At 40.4% G+C, this 25,607-nt stretch overlaps 1 protein-coding gene across 2 annotated transcripts in view; it reads left to right on the forward strand.

Moving 5' to 3' along the window:
• The window catches only part of plcb1l (phospholipase C beta 1-like), a 92,266-nt gene that overhangs the window by 34,490 nt on the left and 32,169 nt on the right, over positions 1 to 25,607 (forward strand). For both annotated transcript variants that reach the window (XR_003296321.1, XM_026318272.1), the window contains exons 4-9: positions 17,525 to 17,665; positions 18,108 to 18,187; positions 20,684 to 20,737; positions 22,536 to 22,611; positions 23,958 to 24,058; positions 24,751 to 24,917. Coding sequence is in view for 1 of the 2 variants with exons in the window: in XM_026318272.1 (XP_026174057.1) it covers positions 17,525 to 17,665; positions 18,108 to 18,187; positions 20,684 to 20,737; positions 22,536 to 22,611; positions 23,958 to 24,058; positions 24,751 to 24,917 (619 nt within the window). In the remaining variant the exon portion in view is untranslated. The remainder of the gene's footprint in view (positions 1 to 17,524; positions 17,666 to 18,107; positions 18,188 to 20,683; positions 20,738 to 22,535; positions 22,612 to 23,957; positions 24,059 to 24,750; positions 24,918 to 25,607) is intronic.

Below are 25,607 nucleotides of genomic sequence, written 5' to 3' on the forward strand. Positions count from 1 at the left end.
TGTGCAATTGATGAAAAAGGTGAGAGATCTGTGGTAAATGTGAATCAATATAGGTATGTTCATCCGTCATCCCCAGCAGGCCTTGCTCACAGACACTGTGGTGCACAGAGGCATAAAACTGTCTGTCAGTTGAAGGTCTGGTGAGAGAACTCCCACACATTCCCATTTTAGACATGATTCACGCACAAATAGACACAGTACTCAATAGCACACACACAGCTATACCCATGACACTTTGTGTTACTGTGGTCACTGAAATAAACATGCCATCACAGTATCCAAGCATGTTTCATCTTCATGTTAGACTTTGTTTCTGTCTCTTCTTAGTTGGTCTGACACACAAAGTGAAATGAATCAGATAGTCAGTTCAGTCAGTGCCAATATGTGAAACGGATACGGTTGCTCGTGGCTGTCGTTTTCATCAGTGGGACTGTCTGCAGGGCCAATGGCAGCTTGCAGCAAGAGGCGATTCAATGCAGATATAGATTCATTGATTTTGAAGAACCTGCAGCACCCTTTGACAGCAGTCAGTGACCATCACACACTGATGATGAATGAGAAAAAAGAAATACGAACAGATGAAATGGTAAGTGTAATGATAAACAGAGGAGCCTTTGTTAGTGCGTGGAGGGAGTTACCTGAGTAGGTCCAGAGATGACTATCTTGGTGAAAAAGCCAGGAGGACAATGGTGAGCCTGTGCACGTAAAATTCCCACCTTTAACAGAACCCGAGCTGGAATGTCCTGAACCATTTACTCAGGACAAGGGAACCTTATCTAAAAGAACGTTAAAGAGAGAATAAGTGATTGGATTGTCTGCATTATACACTTTATATACAAATCAAATCAAATATTTTTTTCACATTAAGCTATACAGAGAAGTTGTAACATCACTAAGATGAGACAGTCACAATCCTGTATTTGTTTCTCAGTTGTCCCTGAGATTGAATTTAACTGTCAGCTGTGTGATATGTTTGTATCCCAGAAATTCAAAGATCATTGGTTAGAGTCTCATTTAATTATTAATCACTTTAGACACAGAGCAACAGGAGTAGAAGGCAAACAAAAAAATCTACAAATGAATCAAGAAAAAAAGGTTGCATTGTTGTGAGACCTATAGTATAAGTGAGCAGTCAGCAGCTTGACTGAAGGTCAGAATGTCCCTTTGGCTCATGACGCCTTGTTTTTTGTCGCCTTTCTCAGTTATTTTGTAGTGGAACTTGATGCCTGCAGTAAAATCAGATGTGACATTGTGTTAAGGTTATCTCAGTGGAATTAGAGCTGATCAAATTAGAACTTGCCGAGACGGTTACTTCTCACACAAGACCCTACTCCCTAGTCTGTTTTACCACTGTCCACTACTAGTACTACTACTATTAGCTAAGTGTTTTTATTTCTCTGCTAGCTTGCTGAGTGGAGGTTTGTACTGTGCAGTCTGTCTATTTTATTTTTCTTGTGACCACCCTAAAGATATAGTTTTTTAAATCAAATGACAATTTCTGTTTTTTCATTACATTATTTCATTAAACCCCTGGTGACTGCAGCAGTACCCCCTGAAGTACTAGTGAGGAGTAGCTGGGAGTAACAGCCATGAATCGTAACAGCAATTTGTCTAACCTGCCGATGACAACTGAGTTGCTATAAATCTAAAATCGCTGGCCACCACCAGTTATACTATCGACTGATCTAGATCTTGATTTACTGCCTCTTCTATGCAGGACCGAGTGTCACTGTTGTCGATATATTGACCCAGTTGCTCTTTTGCAGCCATCAAGTAAAAGATCCCGATCATTATTTAGCATGCTGATGCTTGACCACATTGGAGAGACTAACCACTAACTTACCTAATCTTAATGTAACTCAGAGGCAGGCTTTATAATAATATATGTATGTATAGAGTGACAGGAGTATCTCAGCTACTGCGATACATCAATATAATTTTCCTTCTTCAACAAACAATGGACAACACTGACCAAACAATGGAATTAAGTTAGAGTGGAGACGTGTATGCATAATCTGTGCACACATTACTGTACACAAACACACACACGCACACCAACGTGCGCACCTTGAAGGTGAGTGTGAAATATGAAGGCTGTGACCAGTTTGATGGGGTCTGTTACCATGGAAACCATAAGAAGAAGAGAAAGAACATAGCGCTAACAAGGACAGAAAAGGTGCTCTGACACACAGCTCCTTTGTGTTTGACAGACAAGCATAGGCACAATCAAATTAAACACTACTTAACCCTTCTCTCTTCTCTCCTCTCCTCTCCTCTCCTCTCCTCTCCTCTCCTCTCCTCTCCTCTCTTCTCCTCGTGGAAAAGCAGATGTTTACCTCTGTCTAGAGCATTTGTTCAAGTGAACTAAGTGAAGCAAACTTTGCTAAGGTCTGTTAACTGTTCCTGACTTTTGATTCTCAAAGTTTCTTCAAGTATCAAACTTACAAAAACACAGTCCTTAGCAGCATCTGCTCTCAGTTAAACCCAGCGAATGTGACATTTATAGCTTGTTCTGCAGTCCTTCAAATGTTCTCATATCTGCAAAAAGCTATTACGTTGACTGGGAGATTTGAAGATGCAGTGGCACAGCTTCAAAACCATTTTTGTGTTAATCTACTTGAAAGACCTTTGGACCAATGGATCTACCTTTCTAAAGTTGATGATTTTGGGAGCAAATGTCTTTAATTGAAAACTATAATCTGCCTTACCTTGCTAATGATAAGAAATGCTAATGAAGCAATGGTAATGATCATAGATGGTTTCGAAATGTAGATAGTTAAAAAAAAAACATCCATACATGCCTGCAGACAGAAATGTGTTTTTCCCTCTATAGTTTGTGCAGCTTTAATTGAGGTGATCAGTATCTCTTCCAAGTTTCTCACCAGACTGTTATCGTCCATTTTTTTCAGAACAGAAAGATGGGGAACAGGATTGTAGAGAATGAACTGTTGGGAAGTTTATACAGTACATTACCGCCTCTGCAAATGTGTTTGTGTGTGTGTTTGCGTATTTAGAGATTTTTCCAACGCCAAGAAATCAAAAGACAGGTGACCTTTTTCATTTGCTTTAGCAATCCCTTCCAAGCACACAAGCATGCCAAAGACATAATTGGTGTTAGTAAATCTCAGGAGTGTTAATGAAGTGTCCGATTCTTAATGCCGCTGCTCCAGAGACCACAGAGGTCTCTTCAACTATTTCTTTTCCAAAAGACCAGAGCAAATGGAGGTGGAATACAGATTCAGATTTTTAAACTAAGCTTGGATGCAAAAAAAAAAACCCAAAAAAACAAAAACAAAAGCGTTTGTGTCTTCTTGCTGAAGGACCATACTTTCTAGGAATTGTCACTTTCACGTTTCAGTTTCTACATGTTATATTTCATTAGTTGTAACCATTTGTTTGGCCAAAACAGTCTCCTTGCTTCCATTCTGGACGCCACATGGTTTGTAGCTGACAGACTGCAGGTGCTGTTTCACAAGTGTAACACTCACCAGAGATGCTGACAACAGTCTGTGGAGAAACATGTCCACTTAGTATACCAGCCTCATGTGCAGTCTTCTTCTTCATGTCAGATTCTGTATTCTTAAAAACAAATGAAAGTGCTGCCAGTGGGATAAGCCGTCATTAATTTTTAAACATTGTCTTTTGTTAACCTTCAATAGTAAGGCTGACCAGACCATTAGCATCAAAAAAATTAATAAACACCATCAACAGACTGTTTTATCCCACTGTTTAGTGTAATGTACTGCAATTATGGAAACATTTCTTCAAGACAAGCTACTCTGCTTCAAGACATATTGTCACATACTGAGCCTTAGGAAACATTAGTAAATAAAGCATCTAGCAGTCGTTTAGCTTTGAAAGGACATAATGATCCTTTCCAGGAGCCACTGTCACGAGCACAGGCTGGTCCTGTGTATATTGACAATACATTATGTGACATTTGTCCACATGCAGTAACAGCAATGTGAGGCAGTTGTAATTATGTCCAGTAACTAAGACAGTTTGTATATGCTCTACACATCAAAGTATAAGTGGAAAAGATGTGAGATTTGATTTGGCCAAATGATCCTTGCTTAGTATGGTAGGCTCATAATGTAGCTGACAATAGAAAAAGCAATGCAATTGGCAAATTGGCTGTGATCTGTTATGATAGTAAACAGGTAACATGTGCCTTTTGATTTGACCCTTGATCATAATACCCCAGTAGTGTGTTTTTATAGTTAGATATGACTTTCAGTTGTTTCTGGAGTTCATAGGAGGACTAACAAGCACAATTTTTACTGTGACTTTAGAGTGTTCTGATATTGATATTAGCACAAATTAAAATTCACAGGCTTCTCTGATAATGTCTTTTGGTTTGCCATTGGAAACTAAGACTAAAAGACTAATTAAGCTCAGAGGTGTCATAGGTGTCTGTTGTTTGGTACAGAACAACCGTGGACTGATAATTATCTTTTTATCAGACATCAGTCACAGAGAATCAGAACTAATCAGATATGGAGGATAGTTCTGCATGAAGTGTTAAATTTCTCTCATCATGCATGTCATTAACACTGTGGCATCTTGAAATTAGCTGTCAGCTCATCAACCATAGGAATAAATGACCATTTGAAAATTGTTTAATATCTACGGGCTTGTTTAAATTTTCAGTAATCCTTTGTTGGCAGATCAGTGGCGCACACAGATGCCATACCAAATGGGGCGTTATGCGATGGTGGTAGGTGGCTGGTTGCTTGGTGGTTGGCATAGCCTGGCCTGGCAGATGGTCTAGGGATGTCAGAACAGCAGGTTCTCTATGTCACAGCAAACCTAATGATGGCAAAAGGCTAAATGATGACCACAGACAGTGGATAAATCGCAGCTATCACTGAATAGTGCTTACCAAGCATCTTCAAATGTTTGCATTTGCATCCCTGTTGGTATAAAGAATCATGCCAAATAACGATTGTTTTACTTGATGGCTGAAAAAGACTCATGTAATAGCTTCACAGTGATTTCACACAAAAATGATAAGCTTTGGTGTGAGAAACCTGCAATTGTACTTAAGTTCTGCAGTGTTGTAGATTTGAACAGTGGGGTAGTCCTGGGTCTTAGCTTAGCAGCAGACCTGAATTCTTTAAGGCTTTTACATTAATTTTGATAAGCCACATTAGGATTTAATTCAAGTCTGACTACTGAGGTGCTCAATGTGACAACGACAATGTGAATTTTAATGCTGTGTCCTTTTGTCATCAGTTATCAGATATTGACATATGCTAAAAAAGTTATTTTATATCTAAATGCTTCTTTTTCTTTCTGTCAGACGTTCAATCATCATTGAACTCATGGACATACATATTACATTACATATCCAATTAACCATATCCAATAAATTTAGATTGCCAATAGCTTGTGGGTAGATAGTGGCTCATTGAATTGGCAAAAACTTAACACTTTTGTCATATGACAGTTCTCTATTGAAAGTTTGGGAAAGGATCGTTTAAGGTTAGAGGATATTTGTTGTTGGGTTATACTGAAATGAAGAGTGGTCCTCCATGTTAAAGTCTAATGTCAGACAGCCTTCTCATTCCTCGGTCCTTGGACCTCAGAGCAGAAATAAAGAGTTTTGGGACATCCTTCATCGTGGCAGACTGGACTAACTGGAACACCTTCGGGATGAGAGAGGGCTGAGTAGCAATAAAATATCGGAGATTCACCCTATGTCACCCCTACCATAGACTGGGAATGCATCCAGGGTGTACCCCGCCTCTTGCCCAATATCAGTCAGGACTGGTGCTGTCACATGACTGCTAAATGTTGCATAACAGTGAAATCTCACTATGGGTTGTGATAAGGCACTCGCACAACAACCTTTGGCATCATTATTATGGGATGACAGTCTCAATTTATTTATTTCTCCCTCATCCTATGCCTGAGAGCCTTTATATAATAAAGAAACAGCATATCCTTATCCTATCTCATTTTTCATTTTGCCTGTTTGTTTTTGTTTATTTTGTTGCAATTTAGAGCTGCCATTTTATATTGTGCTGGGACCACGTGGACCACTTGTTGTGACTAACTCTAATTATTAGAAAATGTAAAAATTTGTATTGTTGCTGAGCACCTGCGCGTCATTCATATTAGGACAAATCAGGATAAAGCTATGTCTCAGAGAGGAATAAAGCTGGGTCTCTGTATATCTCCATCTAGCAGAAAGACGAAGCACAGCACCTTCTTTTCAGCTTCACTATTACTTTATACAGCATGTCAGCTTCTTCTGATGTTGCACAGCCTTCTCCCTTAGTCCTGAAGGAATGTCCCCCAATAAACCCAATTGGTTCTGGTCAGATTTATTAAAAATGTCGCTAGGACTGGAATCTGCTTAGTGTCCTCTATGCAGCAAGGAGCCGAGTGTATTTGATAATTTTGTGAAGAGGGAAGTAGGGGTGGGGGTATAAGTAAAAGACGGCAGGAATGGAAACAGCTAGAGACAGAGGACATACAGTATGCTGCCTACATGTACAGCAACAATGGCAGAGCATCTACAGCCTGAAGGCTTCACTGTGCCAACAGGGACTTATAAATGATTTACTCCTGGACCCCATTGTGGACATTTCCCCTGCAAGGTCTCTCTCTGTGGGGCTATTGGCTCTTGGAGGACCCAAGGCAGGTGCCAGAGGGAGGGCTGCAGGCTGAAAATGGCCTTCTTTTCAAACAGCCTGGTGTACTGTGAGTCTTTGCAGACCTTTTTGAGGAAAAAAGGTTAGTTTTGATAGAACAGAAATTGAGCTTAAGACAAGATTTGTCTTTTCTGTCTCTTTACACAGTTGCAAATAATGGAATACTTTATTGATTCATATTGGTTTTCACTCCATGAGGAAGTAATAGAGTAATAAGGACACTCAGAGAATACAGCAGGTGGAAATTCAGTGTCAACCCCAAGGATGTATCAGCAATATCGACGCTTGTTCCACCAGTCTCTTGGCTCTTATTATTCCATATCTATTTTTCACCAACTATGTTTATTCATCTTTGTGTTGCTGTGTTGTGTTCCTCTGTGTCTTCTTAGATGTCAGCACATACGTATGTGTCATTTCCATGTCTGAACACAATGTATGTGCTGATTGCTGGTAGCATTTTATCTGCATTTACAGAAATCTGTCTGCACTAATTTTAGACCTTCTTTATCGCTACAGGATAATTACTGCAGTTATGTATCTGGTGCAGTACCTGGTGCCCAGGAGCTGTTTTTAGTGAACGTCTGCCACTTGATGGACAGCGTAACAGAATGGGGTTCATCCACCTCACAAATTGATGGGAATGAGTCACACAGAGTGGGTGGGCATAACGACCAGAATACCTGGGGCATGCTGAGATGGAGGAAGTACTTCTAAGTAGCACAAGGAAAAAATGGCATTTCTACTTTTACATCAGTTACTTGGGGCAAAATGACGTGGGGGCTTTATCATGACTTTATTCTACCTCATTTTTACCTTAATTTGTTGGCTTGAAAGAACTTTTAGAAGTGTTATGGGTATGGACCAAAGTATGTCTGGCAACATTTCTTGTTTATTAAATGGGACCACCTATGTATTTGGCAGTGTGTCATTTCATTGCACAACTTCTCGTGCCAAATACTGAATACTTCAACAAAGTGACCTGTGTATTTGAGTACTTGCTCATCTGTTTGACTTATGCACTGCTTAGTTCCCAGTTTTGTTGGGTGCTTGTTCTAATGAGAGGTGCTGAGCTGGTGAGTCACAGCGGTTGATTATTTTTCTCCTGCTGGAGTTCATGTGCTGTATCTGAGGTCAGCTCCCTCCTGTCTCTGTCTCTGCCTTCCTGTCTGCCCAATGTGAGCTCAGCCAGCAAATGGAAGAGTGCATGCCAGGTAGACTACTTCCACCTCATCAAACCTGCCCCTTGCCCCTTCTGTCTCTTCGTTTTTCCTTCACAGTGATTCAGACACAGCGTGAATCGTCCTGTCACTTCTTTTTCAGTGTTCATTCTCTCTCATTCCTACCAACCATCTCTTTCTCAGACACCAGTCTACCTTTAGATGCTCCCATCTGTGGACAGAGTCAAGTGTATGATCACATGTAAAATTTATAACCTCATTTTGCTGCTGCATACCAAACATGTGCCCTTGAAAGAGAGTATTATCCAGGTTACATTCTGAGAAACTGAGGGGCAAAGGGACTCTCTCTGACAGAGATGTGGCTAGTCTCCTCTGTGTAATTATTGTTATGTCCTGCCCTCCAAGCTTTTATCCTCCCTCTTAATCCATGCTGGCAGTCTGCTTGCCTGCAGGTCTTTTATTTTTCTGTTACCCAGGCGTCTGCTCTGAACGTCCGTTTTTGTCCATTAGTGGCAGTATAATCTTTTATTCTCTGGTGTCCTGTTCAGGTGTTGGTGTAAGTTATGATTGGATGTTTTTGAACATATACATAAGGACTTGAACAGCTGTTAATAATGAAAATCATCCTGTAGAGGGTTTGCAGAATGACTAATGTGTCAACCTTGTAATTCAGTGGAAAACATACTTTCTTTATGGTTGCCACTAACTTTTCATCTCATCCATGAGTAAAAAATGAATACTTTTGTTTCACTAGTTTTGGTATTAAATGCATTGTTTTAGGTATAATCCTTGCTGGAGGTTGGGGGTTGTTTTATATTATTAAAGCTGTAATAGTCACTACTCATATGATTCTCATGTTACTTTGCTGCAAGAGCAAAGCAGACTTTCCAATTTCTTTCCCATTTGATGTCAATTGTTATTCTCTTCAAAGCCCTGAGGTCATCATATGCAGCCAGAAGACATTCTTTTCGTTTTTTTGTTTTTTTTTTTTTTTTTTGAAAGATTGGGGTCATGTTGACCATCAAATGAAAACATTTGTTTAGCATGCTGGAATATCAGACTGAAAATATCTTGAACACATTATGTACCACAGTAGGTATTTGATTATGTTATGATAATTGAGGAGATTGGTTTGCACAAAGGCAAATACAGATACACACACACTGAAACATTGAAACACACTGAGTTGGAAGAAACGTCAGAAGCATGAGAATATCTTTGCGGATGAGTCTTTGTGACAATGTCAGTTGGGTGACACCTAAATCAGATGATTTAGTTATTAAGGGGAGCTGTGATTTGCAGTCGGATGCTGTCAGGCATTCCTTATGTTTCCAATGATGAATGTGTTTCTCCTCTATGACATGGCAGTTTGAATGAGATGTCAAGAGGTTTTATATGCAGGGTGGCAGGCTGAATTAGGAGCTTCTGCCATTTTCTGGCCCCGGCTGCAGGCACAGCTGTCAACAGTTGTCAGACATAGAGACAATTTTATTCCACTTAAACACTAGGATAGTAAGCAAGTGACTTTTGTCTTCCTTTCAAACCTCCAGGAAAAGTATTCTCATGTAGGTGGATGTCTTTAACGTTTTGAGCCTAAGAATGTTTGCTCGTAGATTTGTGATTAAAGCAGATTTACATTTACGCAAAGCCATGACACACAAGCTGCGGATTGTCTTCCTGGTCAAAATGATAACTGTTTTTTTTAAGCATTAGATTTTAGTAAATTGTTCGAGTTAGTCCACTGAATGGAATTAGTAGTAGTTCTATGAAATTATAAAAGCTTCTGGCACGATACATCAGACTAGGAATTTGTCACTTACAGACTTTCACCTGGACTGTTGAAGTCCAGCTGCCCTGGGGGGGGGACATAAGGAAGGTTTGACAGACGTTTAGCTGTGCAGTAGAATGAATTCTGATCAGTAGGAGGATTTACTCTAATACATTTGCACAGTCTATGTTTATATTATTCATGATCAAATGAGAAATACAGTGGCTGTGTAACTGCTGTTTTAAAAAAGCATTTTTCACTCTCTCCTTAAAGTCTGTGGTGCTCAGTCCCACCTTGCGTCATAAGATGATTAGCAATGCATGTGAATGATAGGCCACTTTCCTAAGACCTGAAAATGGTTGCCTATCAGTACAAGTTACTGGTGATGTGCTGGCATTTTGGAAAAGGCGTGATAATGTGCTTTCAGTGCACCCCTCCATCTTTTCTTTCATGTCTCATTGCTTCGGGATTTAATGAAATGCCCTTATTGAAGAGGTGAAATGAGAGATTGTTGGGTCCATATGAGCTTTCAGCCTCCTCCCACGCATTTTCCCAACCTGTGCCATGATGCCTGAGCGTCACACACATCACCACTGGCAAATATATTCCAGTGAAGAACTAATGATGAGCTAAAGCTTTAAAATCCTTCCTCTAATCAGGATGTTATTTTTGTGTTTTTAATCTTTTTAGCCATTATACATCAATCCTACATACAATACGAAGAGAAAATATTTAGCTTAAGAGGGCTAGCAGCTTTTAAAAATAATGCAGTTTAAATTGGTATATCTTTCAGTTTTTACACTGGCTCGTACACACTGTTAAGCATCCTTGAGCTCTGTGTTTACTGATGCTTCAGTGATGGACAGTAGCCACTACAGCTGCATCACAGGCAAGTGCACCAGATGGCTTAAAGAAACATAATCATCATTCAAGATATTAGAATCATTTTGGAACTTTCAACCAATGACAAATCCTAACGCAAGATTTTTCAGAAGGTCTTTTATGGTTCACGATTGCAGTGCACACACAAATGTGAGCGCACACACATTTTCATACTGTGGTCAATGATGCATCATTTGACAGCTGACTGATGAAGCACTGACCTTTTACTCTTGGCCTTGTGGGCAATTCTCTGCCTCATGAAATTGTCGTGGTCTGCATCCACGGAAACTTGAGTGCTCAAATGAATTATGATCATGTGGGAAAATAATAAAAGGAAGCATAGACAGTGAGCCTTACAAATGATGGGAGAGGAAAAGAGAGCGAGAATCAAAGACTCTCAGCTGATCACCCAATCTGATTAGCTCTCCTCCATCTCATCCTCTCCTATTGTTATTTACATGCTTCTATGGTGTTTGCAGTGGAGTTGTTTAGGAGTTGTTAAGAGGTTTATCTGTGGTGTAGCCTCGATTTGCACACTCTGAATTTCACTCCAAGCTAGACAAATTAGTGAGACCGTTTCCAAGCTGGCAAAGTTTAAAATATAAAACTGCAGAGTTCTAATGGAAGCACACAGCTCATCCTTATTTTAAACGCTGTTGCTTTTGGGGCTGAATCAGTCTGTCTGAGCAACAGAAAATCTTTAAGCTGAACGACATGTTATCCCCCTGTAGCAGAAATGCTCCATACTGTATTTTCCTGAGGGTGAAAGATTTTTTTAAAGAACTGAAGGTGTGTTTGTCTGTCTCTGTTTCTTCAGTTCGTGTAGGTGCAGGGTTATTTCCCATAGCTTCTCAGTTTAACACTAAAAACCCCTAATTGCTACAGGGAGTGTTGTTTAGGTTACATTATTTCTTTATTTTGTAACCTTATTGACCATTCTGAGGAAATATTTTAAAATATATGTATATACGCTAATTTGTATGGTCATACTATGCTGAGATCTTATGACATACATTTTGTTGTTAAGGCATGTGAACCATGTACCGAGTGTCATTTGAAGGGCAAATATAGAACATATACAGCGTCAGTGTGTGAGAATAAATAAAACAACCCTTGCTTTTATAGCCTTTATGTTTTTGTCTACTTGTGTGTGCAGATTGTGTTTCAGCGTATCTGTATGCTTAAAGAACATGATGGCTATACTTCTATGACTTGCAATGCACAAGTGTGTCTCTGTGTGCATATGCGTTCATGTGGGTGATTTGGAAGGTCATTTGCGGGAAACAGCTTTAGCTTGGCGAGAAAGACAGGGCTCTTTCTTCTAATGGGATCAATCTTTCAGTGCGTTCTGTCTTTGTAACTTATGATGTGGCTAATGTTTAAAACATGCTCTGCAGATGCAGCGTGACCCTCTTAAATAAATGACTGCTTCGCCAGGAGAGGGAGTCATTTTAGGATTAGCTTTGTTGTGGGGGAAATGCTCTGTACACTCTGTGACTCATGCTGGCTGATAAACAGTAAAGCACATGTAACAGCAAATGGGCACGCACACACACATATACACCCACACAGAGACACACACAAATACAAATACTTATGCAAACCCTTGAGGAATAAGTTGACATACAGTAATAGTAGTTTACTTAGAGCAGATCATCATCAAACTACCATTACTTATCTTTTCCAACACATGACTGCGAATACTGTGCACATCTGCACAGTATTTATGTGGCAGAATGAGAACATCACCCCCAGCCTGATGTCCCATAATCTCAGTCCAAATGCCCAGTGGCGGTGTTTTGCTGCTCTGTTAGTTAAAAAGGCTGGCCAGCAACAAGAGAACTGGTGCCCTGCTCAGAACCTGCAGTACTGCACTGCAGTGTCATGGTTCCAGGTGTTAAGATGGACCTCTCTGAATCCTGATGTAAAAGTTGGATTTATGACTTTTACGCCTTTTCTTTTAAGTGAGGTTATGTTCATCTTCACCTGTGGTTTACTTGTGTCGAGAGGTCCGTAATTGGGTGTTTTGTTAGATGAAGAGATTAGGAATTTATGAGATGTGTGTACAAGTAGATACCAGATGGGATAATCCACAGTAGATAATGACATTAGCTTATTTACATCATTTTCCAAATGCAATACAGTCAGTAAAAATCATACAATATTCAATATATGTTTCCGCTAAATATCTGAAAACCCTGTTCTTCTTAAACATTTCATTTAGCAAGTGCAGATGATTTAAAATATATAGCACAGACTGCCCAGCTAAAGTTTAACATTTCTCAAGATACCAACCAAAATGGCTACTTAACACATTATGTTAATAAAAGGAAAAAAAACTTTTTACATGATTGATAAAGAGTCTGTAACATCAGCTTGTACTCAGCACTTTCCTTGGATAAGGCACTGTTCACTTAACACCTAATCAATTATTTCAACTGCCTAGGCTTAAGGGAAGCAAAACATGAAATGCTGCCACTAGTACTATTTCCAAATAAGAATCACAGTGCTTCTTTTGTGAAACATAATTTGTTCTGCTTTAGTAGCTCAGTTTGCATAACGCTTTTGTGTCGCTGTCCTTTTAAACATTTCAAACAACATGACTTCTGGTCAGCTGTAAAGAATGCCAGCTAACTCAGTATGAATGCTGATAAAGTCATGGGATCGGATGAACTAAAAAAAGCTAAAGATAGTGTGACCAGAAAAGATGTTAACTTGCCTAGAAGGACTTAAGAATGATTTCCCCAAGAAAAAAAAAAGTGAAGAAAAGAGTGTACTGGAATAAGAAGAACACGAAAAGGGAGACATGCCCCCCCCCCCAACCAACCCCTTAGGTTTGAGGCTAAGCTTACTGTGTGGCTGGATAGCAGTTCATGGATCTATTATAACAAAAGAGAGGTGGCAGATGACAGAGAGGATCAGAGCAGAGAGCCCAACCTGGCTCCAAAACTGCAGAAGGCTGCATGTGAGATGGTAGAAGTCAAACACCATCAACGTGCATCCCAACCAGAGCAGATAAGGCTGAAGCTGCACGCGTTCCACTGCAGCCCCAAGGGGCCTGAATAAACAGGGAGTGCAGTGAGGGAGGTGGGCTGATTGCTTCCAACTAAAACAGGGTAAACTGTTTAATCACCATGCCTAATGACTTTAAAGACTTAGAATAATTTATTCTAATTCAGAGCATGAAATATTCTACAAAATTGGTTTATAAATACAGCTCTAATTGCTCAGATTAAAGTTAAAGAAGGTCACAGCATTTTAGTTTTGAGGGAAGATAGATCACAAAGAAGTTATTGTATTTGCTCTATACATTCTACTACCTCATGATAAATTACCAAAAATGTACTCAGTATATTAATCGAAGAGTCATGGGGAAGTTTAATCTGTGTAGGAAATTTCAATATCCAGTCCAACCCAGCTGGGTTGTATCTCATTGTAATTACCTCCTCTATTCTTGTAAGTATGGTCAGGAGTGCTTTTAAATCTATGCACACTCACGCACAAGGTAATATTGATAAATCACCTTCTATGCATGGAAACATTTGTACAAACAGCTGACACACAAAACTGTATGTGCACGTAGCTTATAAATAAAGGGCTTTCAGATAGCTCTATTGGAAGAACTCAATATTTTGGGACACGAAAATTGACATTTATTCAAAGGGGTTATCAGGGACAATATGAATGTAGTTGGAAAAAAGTATGTTTGAGTATTTTTATATTTTCTAGGCTTGCCCTTTATATAGAAATATTTAGAATAGAATTCAATTGCTGGTCTGTCAAATTATTCCTGGGCAAAATCCCAGACAATCTCATAGCTCAGGGTGAATACCTTTTTTAAAGTACGCTGTCATGACAGCAGGAATGCCATGACATGGAAGTGGGTGCAGTCAAACCTTCCAGCAAAGGACTGCAATTCTGAATCAGATAAATCATATGGAAAAACTGGCCTTTGCCCAAAAACCGGGACACATAAAATAATGGGAAATAAATGGACTACGTATGCTATTTGGTTTTACCATTAAAAGACCATTTTTTGAATAATGTTCCCCCCTCCTCTTTTAAATAAAAAACTGTTTATAACATGTGCAGTGTGTCGGCTGTAGCTTTAAATATACAGCCTCACATCAATCTGTGATGCAGTACAGTAAAGGCAAGTGTTGAATGGCATCTGTGTACATAGCTGGGTCATCATCAATCTTTCATACTGACATTTCATTTGATCTGATGTTCCTGAGTGTGTATTTATGTGCACACGTCTGACTGATTCATATGTGTGTCTGCTTGACTATGGTCTTATGGACATGAGCTCTTCTGCTGTGGAAGTTTAGACCATGGTACCATTAGGTACCATGCTGCAGGTTTATTGACCTGAGGAGTTTGCTGACACCCCTTTGCCAATTTGAATCTTGTCCCTTGTGTCCAACCAAGGGAGACACAGTCTGAGTGCACGGCCAGGTGAGGCCTTGTGACACACAGGAACAGGAAGTTCATGTCCTCAGGCTGCAGCTCCACTCACACGTTAACTGACCGAGAAGAGATCCCATACTGCCACAAGTGCCTTGTATGCCTAAATAAACACAGATAGATGACGCGCATTCACTTTGAAAGTAGGAGAGAGTCACATCAGTGGTGTACGGCTGTGTGCAGCTGAGCCTAAGCTCTCACAGTGAAACACGAACTATCCTCTCACTTCAACCGCACTATGATTCCAAATCCCATCCCACAGCCCACCCTTTGCAAGTTTGGCTCCAAATCTCCCATCTTTGTGGCAACTGGGACTTCAGGCGTGCCTCCAATAACTCCCACAATGCACCAGCACAAATTACATTTCACTCACATGGTCAAGCCCCCTCTCCACTTCTTCTTTTCAACCACTTTAATGAGTTTCCTTCTCTTCATTTTTGCTCCTCTCCTCATCCTTCCTCTTCTCTCTTGTCCTCTCCTCTGCTCATTTCCAGCCAGGCCCTCCTCTCTGACATCAGCTCATTTCTCTCCGGCTGTGTCCTTTCCCAAGATAACTGCTGATGTTTCACCAGTTGATGTGCCGTGAGAGCCTGCAGCTCCCTCCCAGATCAGCCATACGCTGACTGCTTACAAGGAGATGAGCTGAATGTTCAGCTAATGGCTACAAGTAGCATCAAAACAGTATAAAATTGTATTGACGTCCACGGGCCATAATAAATGAGATATGCATCTCACTGTTGTTTTGTCTGTTCTCAGAAGCCTTTCATCTTCGGCAGTCTGCCAAACCAGCCCTCAAAGGGTACTTTGGTGTTGTGTGTTTTAGCAAATTGAAAGTGGCTTTTTATGCTGTGATTGATAGGGCTGGTGGCATTCAGAATACATAAGTGGACAGTGATGGATTCCCATTTAGATCAGCACTCTGTGTCCAATTGATTGGTGGTCAAGCCCGGGGTCATGTAAGTCTAAACTTTTAAGTGAGAGTTATCTACAAATCACACAATAGGAAAGCTGTCATATATGCAATGTACAGTTAGCTATGGCTCCTTTTCTTGAAATTAGAGCGAGGCATATGTCTTTCAAGACAGCAGCTCTCCACGCAGCAACACACGATTTCAAATGCTTGTTAAAGAGGCAGAGGCTGTCAGAGGAAATGGATTCTTCAGTAGGGAAAATGCATTGCCTCCGAAAATTTTAGCACAATAAGAATGGGTGCCACTAAACTGCGTAATTTGATTGGGGGGGGCGTGAAGGACGTGTAGAGGACATTTATCTGCATGACACAGGACACAGTGCTCTTTGTTTGATTGGTTAAATTGGTGGGAGCTCATTTGCTTTCACTGCAAAATCCTTTACAGAGATTGTTGTTGTGTTAATTAAGCCAGAGCAACCATTTTGTATGCTGCGTGAGTCCTGGGCGGCAAAGGAGAGAAGAAAATCATTGTTATTCCTCTCCTGCACCTCGGAGGCATTGTAGTTTGTTTTTTGTATGATTTGCACCAAAGATGAGCTGCTTAAGTGTATATTTGCTAAAATTAGTTTGGTTTAGGTTTCCTCAGACAATTGTCTCATCTGAATACAAATTCCTCCATTTTACTTAGTGTGAACGGAACTGTTGCCAGCAACCAGTGGTTTCTTCTAAAAGACAACAGACTTCTTACAACAGAATCATTTATCCTGCTGCATTTCTTGGATGATGAAGGTTGCAGAGTTTTAATTTGAATGAATTTCAGGTGGAGAGATTGCTCAAGGTGGAGATCATTTCTTTTCATGAATCAAAGCATTTGTTGGAAACATTTCTAAATGATGTTTTTCTCATGGGATATCCTCAGCTACGTAAATCCAACAATCACTTTTAATGAAAAGTGATGCTGTGCAAGGCACTGCTTTTGCACCAGCTGCTCTTTTTATACCTGCTGAAAATGTGAGGAGACAGGAGCATGTTTTCCAACCTACGAGCAAAGCTAGGTTTGAAAACCAGCAAGCTCTCTTATTTGCTTTTAAATAGTAAAAGATTTCATGCTGTACGACCAGCGTTGTTCTTCTCTTATCATTTCAGTGCCTCCAGTATTGTTAATTAGTTTACAAATGAATACGTTTGCCAGCATAATGCTGCTTGAACCACATTGTTTGCTGACTTTATTGCCTCTAATATGGAACCTGTAAGTGACATTAAGATTCACTGGGGCTGTAGCCTCCTGCCTTGCTTCTCATGCTCTCTGTCTCAGTCTCTGTCTGACCGCTCATTAATCACAGAAATCAGTGACAGCACAGTAATGTCTCCCACTTTCTCAACTATACCTTGTCTTTTTCTCATGGCCTGTTTTATGTCGTTTGCCTTTGTGCTGATGGAAGTGTTATTTTAACCTCCTAGGTTTGGCTGTAGGTTAGGCCGAACTGTAGTGCGCTATTGTAACGATGGAGCGGTTCCCAGTGTATATACTGCTGGGCTTATGAGCTGGGATATCATTTATTATGGCATTAAAGAGTCAAACGCTTGATAACCTCTGTTAGTTTGCTTTATTTGAGTGTGGTTATGACATGTTTGCCTGTGTTTGTGTTTCATTGTCAAGGATGCCAAGCTGCGTGAGCTCCTGGATGTCAGTACCCTGTCGGGGAAGATAGAGAACAGGATGCTGACGGTGGTGAGTGGCCCTGACATGGTCAACATCACCTACCTGAACTTCATGGCTTTCCAGGAGGAGACAGCCAAGGTAAAAATTGTTCCTAAGAATGACAACAGAAAATGAAAACTATTGTACTATGTCAAACTATTTTGCTTCAGATTTTGATCATTTCACTGTTTTATTTGAGGGTCGTATGTACCATTTACCTGAAAAGACTTTGGAAAGGATTTCAAATAAATATAATGATTTACTAGGTGGGATAAAGATAATTATGACAAAAGTAAAACTATGCATTAATTATTATTGCAGAACTAAAAACTTAACATGATGATTGCATAATAATAATATAATTTTTTAGTTGACACTACCTATGTACTGTATGTGTTTAGTATGAGCTAATATCTTAATTTATTCCTAGCATATGGCAGTGATAACTGACAACCACATTTTAGACCTCAGCAGTTGTCAAGTCAAACTAGGATTGAGCATTTCTGACTCTATGTGTGTGCGTTTGCTTTATTTACTACAGGAATGGGCAGAAGAGCTGTTCAACCTGGCATCTAATCTCTTGGTGCAGAACACGTCCAGAGAGGCTTGCCTTGAGAAAGCGTATGTCGTCTGTACACACATGAATTCTACACACACGCTCGCTCAAGCAGTCACACACAAATGCAAATCTCCAGTCCCCAAAATAAATATGAAAATGAGTTCTGCACAAAAGAAACAAAAGAATGTCTCATCACCAGCATCGCATCAGGTATGCACAGTATTTTAATAAACACAAAACAAAACAGGATAAAGCAAATTAAACCTCTTGTACAGTAATGCCATTCATGATATATCACTGTCCTCTACACAGTACAGCTGTGTACAGTCAATGTTTACACACATTTTCAACATGCATATGTGCACAATGTAATGTAATAGCACAAACCCTGTGAAAACACATAAACACCTTCACACACACTGTACACCCGGGCAAATATGTATTGCGCACACACACACACACACACACAGGAGGTAAGACGTTGCTTAGCCTGAGGGTTGAGTTGTTAAAGGTCACTTCACCTCACAGTGATGGAGAGAGTAAGGAGAGAAAAAACAGCCAAGGAAGAAAATGAATAAATGAAACAGGTGGAAATATGTGTTAGTTCATGAACCCAAATCTGTGTATGTCAGTTGGCTAATTTGCTTCCCATGTGTATATGTGACTGCATTCAGGTGTGGTATAGTGCTGTCAATTTGTTGGCCTGAGCTGAGAGGTGGCGGTGGTGTGGAAGTGTTAGAGAAGAGTTGTCATATTCTGCTTTCAGCATGTCATAAAAATCACCCCCTAACCCTCATCAATGGCTCTTTGTCCAGTAAGACCGTTTTTATCACTAGTCTCCCTCACACCACCTGTGATCCTGTGCAATAACTGTCTGACATCTTACAGCCCCACAGCCACATTGATCTGATTGGACCTATGATCTATGGTCCACAACTGATTTATTTGTGCAGTGAATGGAGCTAATGATGAGGGAGCTAAAACAGGAATCAGCTATATTGTTTTGAGAGAATATGCAAGGCTCTGCTTGCTGACAACACCCAGCTGTCTGATGTTGATCAGTGAACAGAAGCCATTACCTCACACCCCTGAGGAAGTTAATTGACTTCTGAGGCAATACAAGTGGCCATCGAACTCATAGCCCAAAACAGAGTTGAAGAGATTGGAACAGAAAAGGTTTCATGCTGGTTGCTCACAGCAGCAGTTGTTGGCCACTGCTTAGTTACAAATAAGGCGATTCTTTGTCATACCACCACTGCAGCATGAGGATGATTCATCCCTGAAGTGATGTTGATGTTCCTCTGCATGTGGTTAACGCTCTGCTCTAGCTTGTGATACATTTTTATGGGGGGGGGGGCGGGCAGCAGGGTAGATGGGAAATGTCTCCAGCAACAGGAAACAAAACAGAACCCAGCATGTCATCAAATGGCTCCTTCCTGCAGGATATTCCTTTCACATCAATACAAAAGAACTGAGGACAGTCCTTGGAATATGATAACCTCTGCATCAGTGATTACAGTTACAATTGCACTACACATCATGGGGTGACCTGTGATTATGTCAGAAAATTGGGAATCTCCCAAGTATTGCTTGGTCTTTTTATATTTTGCATTATATGCCATACCAAAAGAGCTGATGTGCATGAATAAGCACTTGTATTACCACAGGTGAAATGGAAAGCTCCTTGGTTTTGCATTAACTAGAGAGAGAGAGTAGAGACAGTCGGTAAAAAGAGACTGAGAAAGTAGTGCAATAAATGGAAAGGAGACAGATGCAATTAATCTGTTTCCCCCCACTTGTCTTAATGAATGATACAAGCACTCGTAAAGCAGATGAGGGCATCAAGAAACACCTAACTGATTCCTCCTTCGTTCCTTAAGCCATGCCTTTCTGCCTTCCTAACTGTTTTATCCTCTATTTTCTATGCTTTTTTCAAAAGTTACCCTCATGCAGCTTTAGTGACATCAGCTGTTGTCAACTACCTCTTGGCCAACACTTCAGCCCTCTCCTTCTGCAGAAAAAAATGCCTCTGACAAAACCCATTCTGGCCCCATTAACCATTACAGTCATCGGTGACTTTGCCTCTGGCAGCTGGCCTGCCCTGTGAAGTGGACACTGTAATGGATATTAATTATTAGCCAGCAGCCACTTAAAGGCTAGCCTGCAATGATGACTCCTGTTGCAGCTGAGCTATTTATAGCCCAGGCTGCGCTGCCTGTGTTGCTGCTGCATGGCTCTGTGCTGCCAGTGCACGGCTTCCAGGGATTAACCGCCATTCTTACCTGTCATGTAAAGCCAATTATTTATGGTATGTACAAAGAACTCTACACCTGCAGCCAGTCACAGGGTGCTATATTTCTTGAAGTGTATATTTCACCATAACGACGTTGTGCTATATGAATATGCTCCCGCTCATAGACAGACACGACAAATGATTATGTGCATCAAGTCACATGTGTGAACCCAAGCAAATACAAATACAGAATTTGAAATTAAATCCTCACACAGAAAAACTGCTGACTCCCTGTTGTGTAAGGTGTCTGCTTTGTCCAATGCAGATATACTCGGCTCAAGCTACAACTCAACCCTGATGGGCGAATCCCCGTCAAGAAGTAAGTCTTTCTGACTCATCCTTCGCTCCCCTACCTCAGCTCTTTTGATCAATGCATAACTTCCTCTGCTTTCTCTCATTGCCCTCAGCATGTATACTCTTCAGTATACACAGAATATGTGTGCTCTGTGAATATGTGTGCATTTTTTAAAAATATGGTGTCCCTCTCGTCTGTCATCACAATATTCCTCTTTTCATTCTTTTCCTGACTCTGCAGCTCTGCAGTAAACTTGCTCCTGGGCAAACCCCTTTTTTTATCTGTCACTAAAATCAGCTCTAATTTGTGCCTGTCTGTGATGTGTGTGAGCATTTCACTCGGTGCATTTCACTTCTGTCAACGTCAGCTTCCGTTTCACTTATCTGGGAGTTTGTCATCAGCTCTTTGAAAGTCCAGCTCTTTCTGTCTCCATTAGTCAAGTTGAGTTTTTAGGCAGGCAATAGAGAACTTCTGTGATAACCTCCATCAGACCCGCAGAGGAAAGCCGTGGCAGAGAGACACTCCTTGCTGTTTAGGGAATTAACCTCCTAGCTGGGAGGACATGTCAGCTTGACTAATGTCATCTGGAGCCTGCTCTCCCACTGAGCATACAGTGTGTGCCCAGGGATACCTCTGCTTGTAATTAACACCAACTATGGCCAGCAGAAACAGACCTAAACAGTCAGCTGCAGCTGCATCAGTGTTGGAGTTAATCACATTTATTGTCTGTATACACTTCAATAGGATACAATAGTATAGCCAGCCCAACCACACAGAAGTGATGTCTCCTGCTACACAAGAACTGACTGATGTGGCCGCTCTGCATATCCTAAATAAAACATGTCGAATTATCTGAATAATGCAGTATCACAAACCTGTTTGTAAGTGTGGAACTAGAGATGCATGGATTTCACAGAACATTAACATTGTCAATTTCCATCAAGTTGGAACCATCTACATGTCTTTTGATTATTCACACTAGGCTAATGGTGAGTCAGGATATGAGGAATTACAAATACTGTCTATGTAACTGATATAATAACAAAAATCATAATGAGGGCAATGACAATATGAAAAGACAACACTGTGGAAGCAACTTTTTTTACCATCTTTGTAAACATTATTTGGGGTGGTATTATAATAATAAAGAGCTACAAACATGATCACTTTTTATGTAAATATGGTGTTGCCATCTGGAGTTTAGATGTGTGTGAACAGCAGAAATCAAATCAGCTCATTCTGTTTAGTAATTAAAGTACCATTAAGATTTGAAAATGAAAAGCGTGAAAATTTTTCAATAATATTTGGGAAGGTGCAGTACACTAGTTTATATCGTTCTACCCTTTAATAAAAATGAATGGGTATAAAATATTGGAAATACTATATTGAGTTATACACAATATAATTTAACAGCATCAGAAACTACAACCTAACAGCTCATATATGGAGTTACATATATGAACTAAAAGTGCAAAAAGTAAGTTGACTCAACATATTTACTGCATTAGTTTTAGTCAGGTATGCCTCCCTTCACCTCTGCCTGCTTATTCTGCGTACATTAAATTTCTGTTTTTCATATATGCATGATCTGAGCCTCATTTCCTTTTTCAATTTGTAATTTCTCCCTGGAGTTCATGATTGCAATTACTTAGAAGTACCAAAGGTTCAGGTGTTTTGATTTTCTACTTCTGTTTGCTGCTTAAACAGAATTTTCTCATAGGCTGTCATAATATGTACCGGTTTCAACAGTTTGATACACAGATTCAGAGTGAAAACTCCTCTGCTTGTGTGGCATCTTCTGTGTGTTTTTGTGTCCCCACAGTATCTTCAGGATGTTCTCGGCCGACAGGAAACGAGTGGAGACAGCCCTGGAAAACTGTAACCTCCCTTCTGGCAGAGTGAGACACCAACATACTGATCCTCCTGATTTTTGAAGTTTTAACGCGTCCTTGTATTTCCTCTGTCTCTGAACCTGTGTGTCCTTTTTCTCTGCTTTGGCATGTTTGACTTGTCCTAGTCTCTTAGCTCTTTCCTCTTCTCCACCCATCCATAAGTGGGTCCTCTCACCATTCAGCTTGTTCTCTATTCTTCTAAAACTGCTATTGATTTGTGTTTTGCTCATTTGTATGAAGTCTTATTTTCTGGATGTCTGCATGACTTCCCACACAGAACTGATTTAGTCCTGGTTGTAATGAAAAAAAAAAAAAAACCCAGTGGGAGCAATAGTGATGACAATAGCTGTTTTATCTTTACCTCTCTCAGATATTACTCGAGAGAAGCTGCCCCCTCATGCATAGACGTGTAAACAGACTCCCAACACAGCAAACAATCTCTGTATTCCAGCAGTATCAGTTCATTTGCATGTCTGAATTTGGAAAATGCCATTTAATGCACTTCTGAACACATGCTGAACCATATGCCCATACAGTAGGTCAGGCACATTGTTGCTCTAATGAATGGCTTCTGAATACAAACAGAATGAACCCATACACACACGCAGACAAGCTACACATAATTAGTGCAGGGAAAGAGAGAGAGTAGAAGGTAAAACCGTGTTGCCGCATGAAGGTCTGGTGGGATTTGCTGTGGTTCTAACGTGCACGTAATTACAGCTAAATGGTGGTGCTGTTAATCCCTCAAACACACACTCTCAGAGGCAGAGTGAGCATACACAGCGTAGCTCGCACCAGGTTTTTAAAATGACTCATTGAGTTTTGGCAGGGCTTGACCTGTATCCTCATTGGTGCATCCTTCCTCATCTTTTGTTTTTTCTCCTTTTCTTTCTAAGAGTGTTTGGTTCTGATCTCTTTATTGCTCGCACATTAGGCTTGTTTGGCTCTGATAGCTCTATAAGGATCTCTTGTGGGCACTGTTATTTTTTTATTTTTAAGACTAAATGAATGTTGCAGGCAGTAATTTTTCATTAGTTACTTACATTTGAAATTTATATGTGTTTAATTGGTTCCAGACAGAGACAAGAGGCCAGGTCAGCTATAGAACATCCCATGAAATAAAATATATCTCTCTATTAGGAGCACACCAATGGGTCAGGGAGTTATATTTACATATAAGTATAGATAAAAATGGTAAAATCAATAAAAATAAGACTTGAATTTGCACATTTAAGATCCATTCTTTGAAGTGCTATTGGATGAGTTCCAAGCCTACAGATACTAGAGATTTGTAGTTCTTCACACTAGTCGTGTACACGTAGAGGATTTAACTGATCACGTTGCTGTTGCAGAATGACTCCATTCCCCAGGAAGACTTCACTCCAGAGGTGTACAACATGTTTCTGAGCAACATCTGCCCACGCCCTGAGCTGGACCACATCTTCTCTGATGTGTAAGTGCCATATTTTTCTTAACATTAAAGAAATTTGAAACCAGGTAAGAGCAATTAAATTTTTTTTTGAAACACTTTTTCAGAGTAGACGTTGGATAAAACCTGACAGTCCTCATTGGGAAATATTGCTTTACAGGTTTAAGACACCTGCCCTTGTCCATTAGATTAATTATAAGCAGTTAATTAGCATAGGAATATGTAGTGCAATGGCCTTTACTGTGACTCATCAAGCCTGGCTGTGTGTACCATCCTGCTGAAGAAGCAGAGCTGCCCTTTGGCCCAAAGGGACTCAGACCATGAGCTGAAGCAGCATACCAGCACAACAAGGGCCTCTTTAAGTCATAAATCTGGATTTTAATCACAGTTAAGTGAGATGGCATGGGAGCCAGGGGGATATGAAGATGATAATTTAGTGGAACAGGCATAGAAATGAAAGACATTTTAATCAAATCTCATAATTTACTCAACACAACATTTAATCCTCTGCTCCTTTGCGTGTCTGTTGCTCTCCCTCTCCACATCTCTTTGCCGTTTTAATTACCACTCCTCCTCTCCATCATCTTCTCCTCATTTCATTTTCTCGTATCTTAACTTTTGAATTCTGTTCCTGCTGCCACACGTTTCCCTAGTTTTCCCCACTTTTCCCTTTTTGCATTCCCTCTACTAACCCCGCTCTCTTCTCCTCTCCTCAGGGGGGCTAAGAGCCGTCCCTACCTCACAGTGGAACAGATGACAGAGTTCATTAACAGTAAACAGCGAGACCCTCGCCTGAACGAGATTCTCTACCCTCCTCTCAAACCAGAACAAGTCCAGGTGCTGGTGGACAAATATGAACCCAATACTTCGCTGGCACAGAAAGGTCAGTGGCTCAAATGTCTGTCAGTACAAACACAGGCACACTAACTTGCTCATGTATATCTGTAAATGGATGTAATACACAGTCAGCCGTACCTTTTAAAACACCGTTGTTTTGAGTTAAAATTATTTTACAGTGAAACATTTTTGAAAACTTGGGCAAACACATAAGTTTAAGTGTGCATGTGTATGAGTCCTAACAGTACACCTACCCCTCAAGCCCCCACCACCAATAAACTTGGCAGGGGTGTTACCATAGCGACAGCCCCGTTGCCTGGTGTCCAGAAACTCGGAAAGTGAGGGGACGTAGTTGGGTGCCACAGCACTGAATGGTGAAAGACTATAAATACCATACACAAAACCCTCCCAAAGTTTTTCATCCCCTCAAAACATTTCCCAGCCTTAGTGTGGATGATCCCTGACATTTAATTTACACGGCCTGGACTGCATGAGTAGAATCCTTGAGTGGCAAGACAGAGCTTGTGAAAGAGAGAGTGACGAGTGTGTGTTTGTTTTTCAGGAGAGCTTGAACAAATACAGTAGCGAGTTGAGTGCAGGAGTTACACTTACCCACACACTATGTAGCACCGCTACACACAAATATACACTTGAGTAAATTTACATGCAAACAGTAGTTTGTCACTATATTTTACTGCGTATTTGGATAATCTACAAATTATCCATTCGTCTCTCA

This window comes from Mastacembelus armatus, chromosome 24 (genome assembly GCF_900324485.2).
Source record: "Mastacembelus armatus chromosome 24, fMasArm1.2, whole genome shotgun sequence".
Taxonomy (NCBI): Eukaryota; Metazoa; Chordata; class Actinopteri; order Synbranchiformes; family Mastacembelidae; genus Mastacembelus; species Mastacembelus armatus.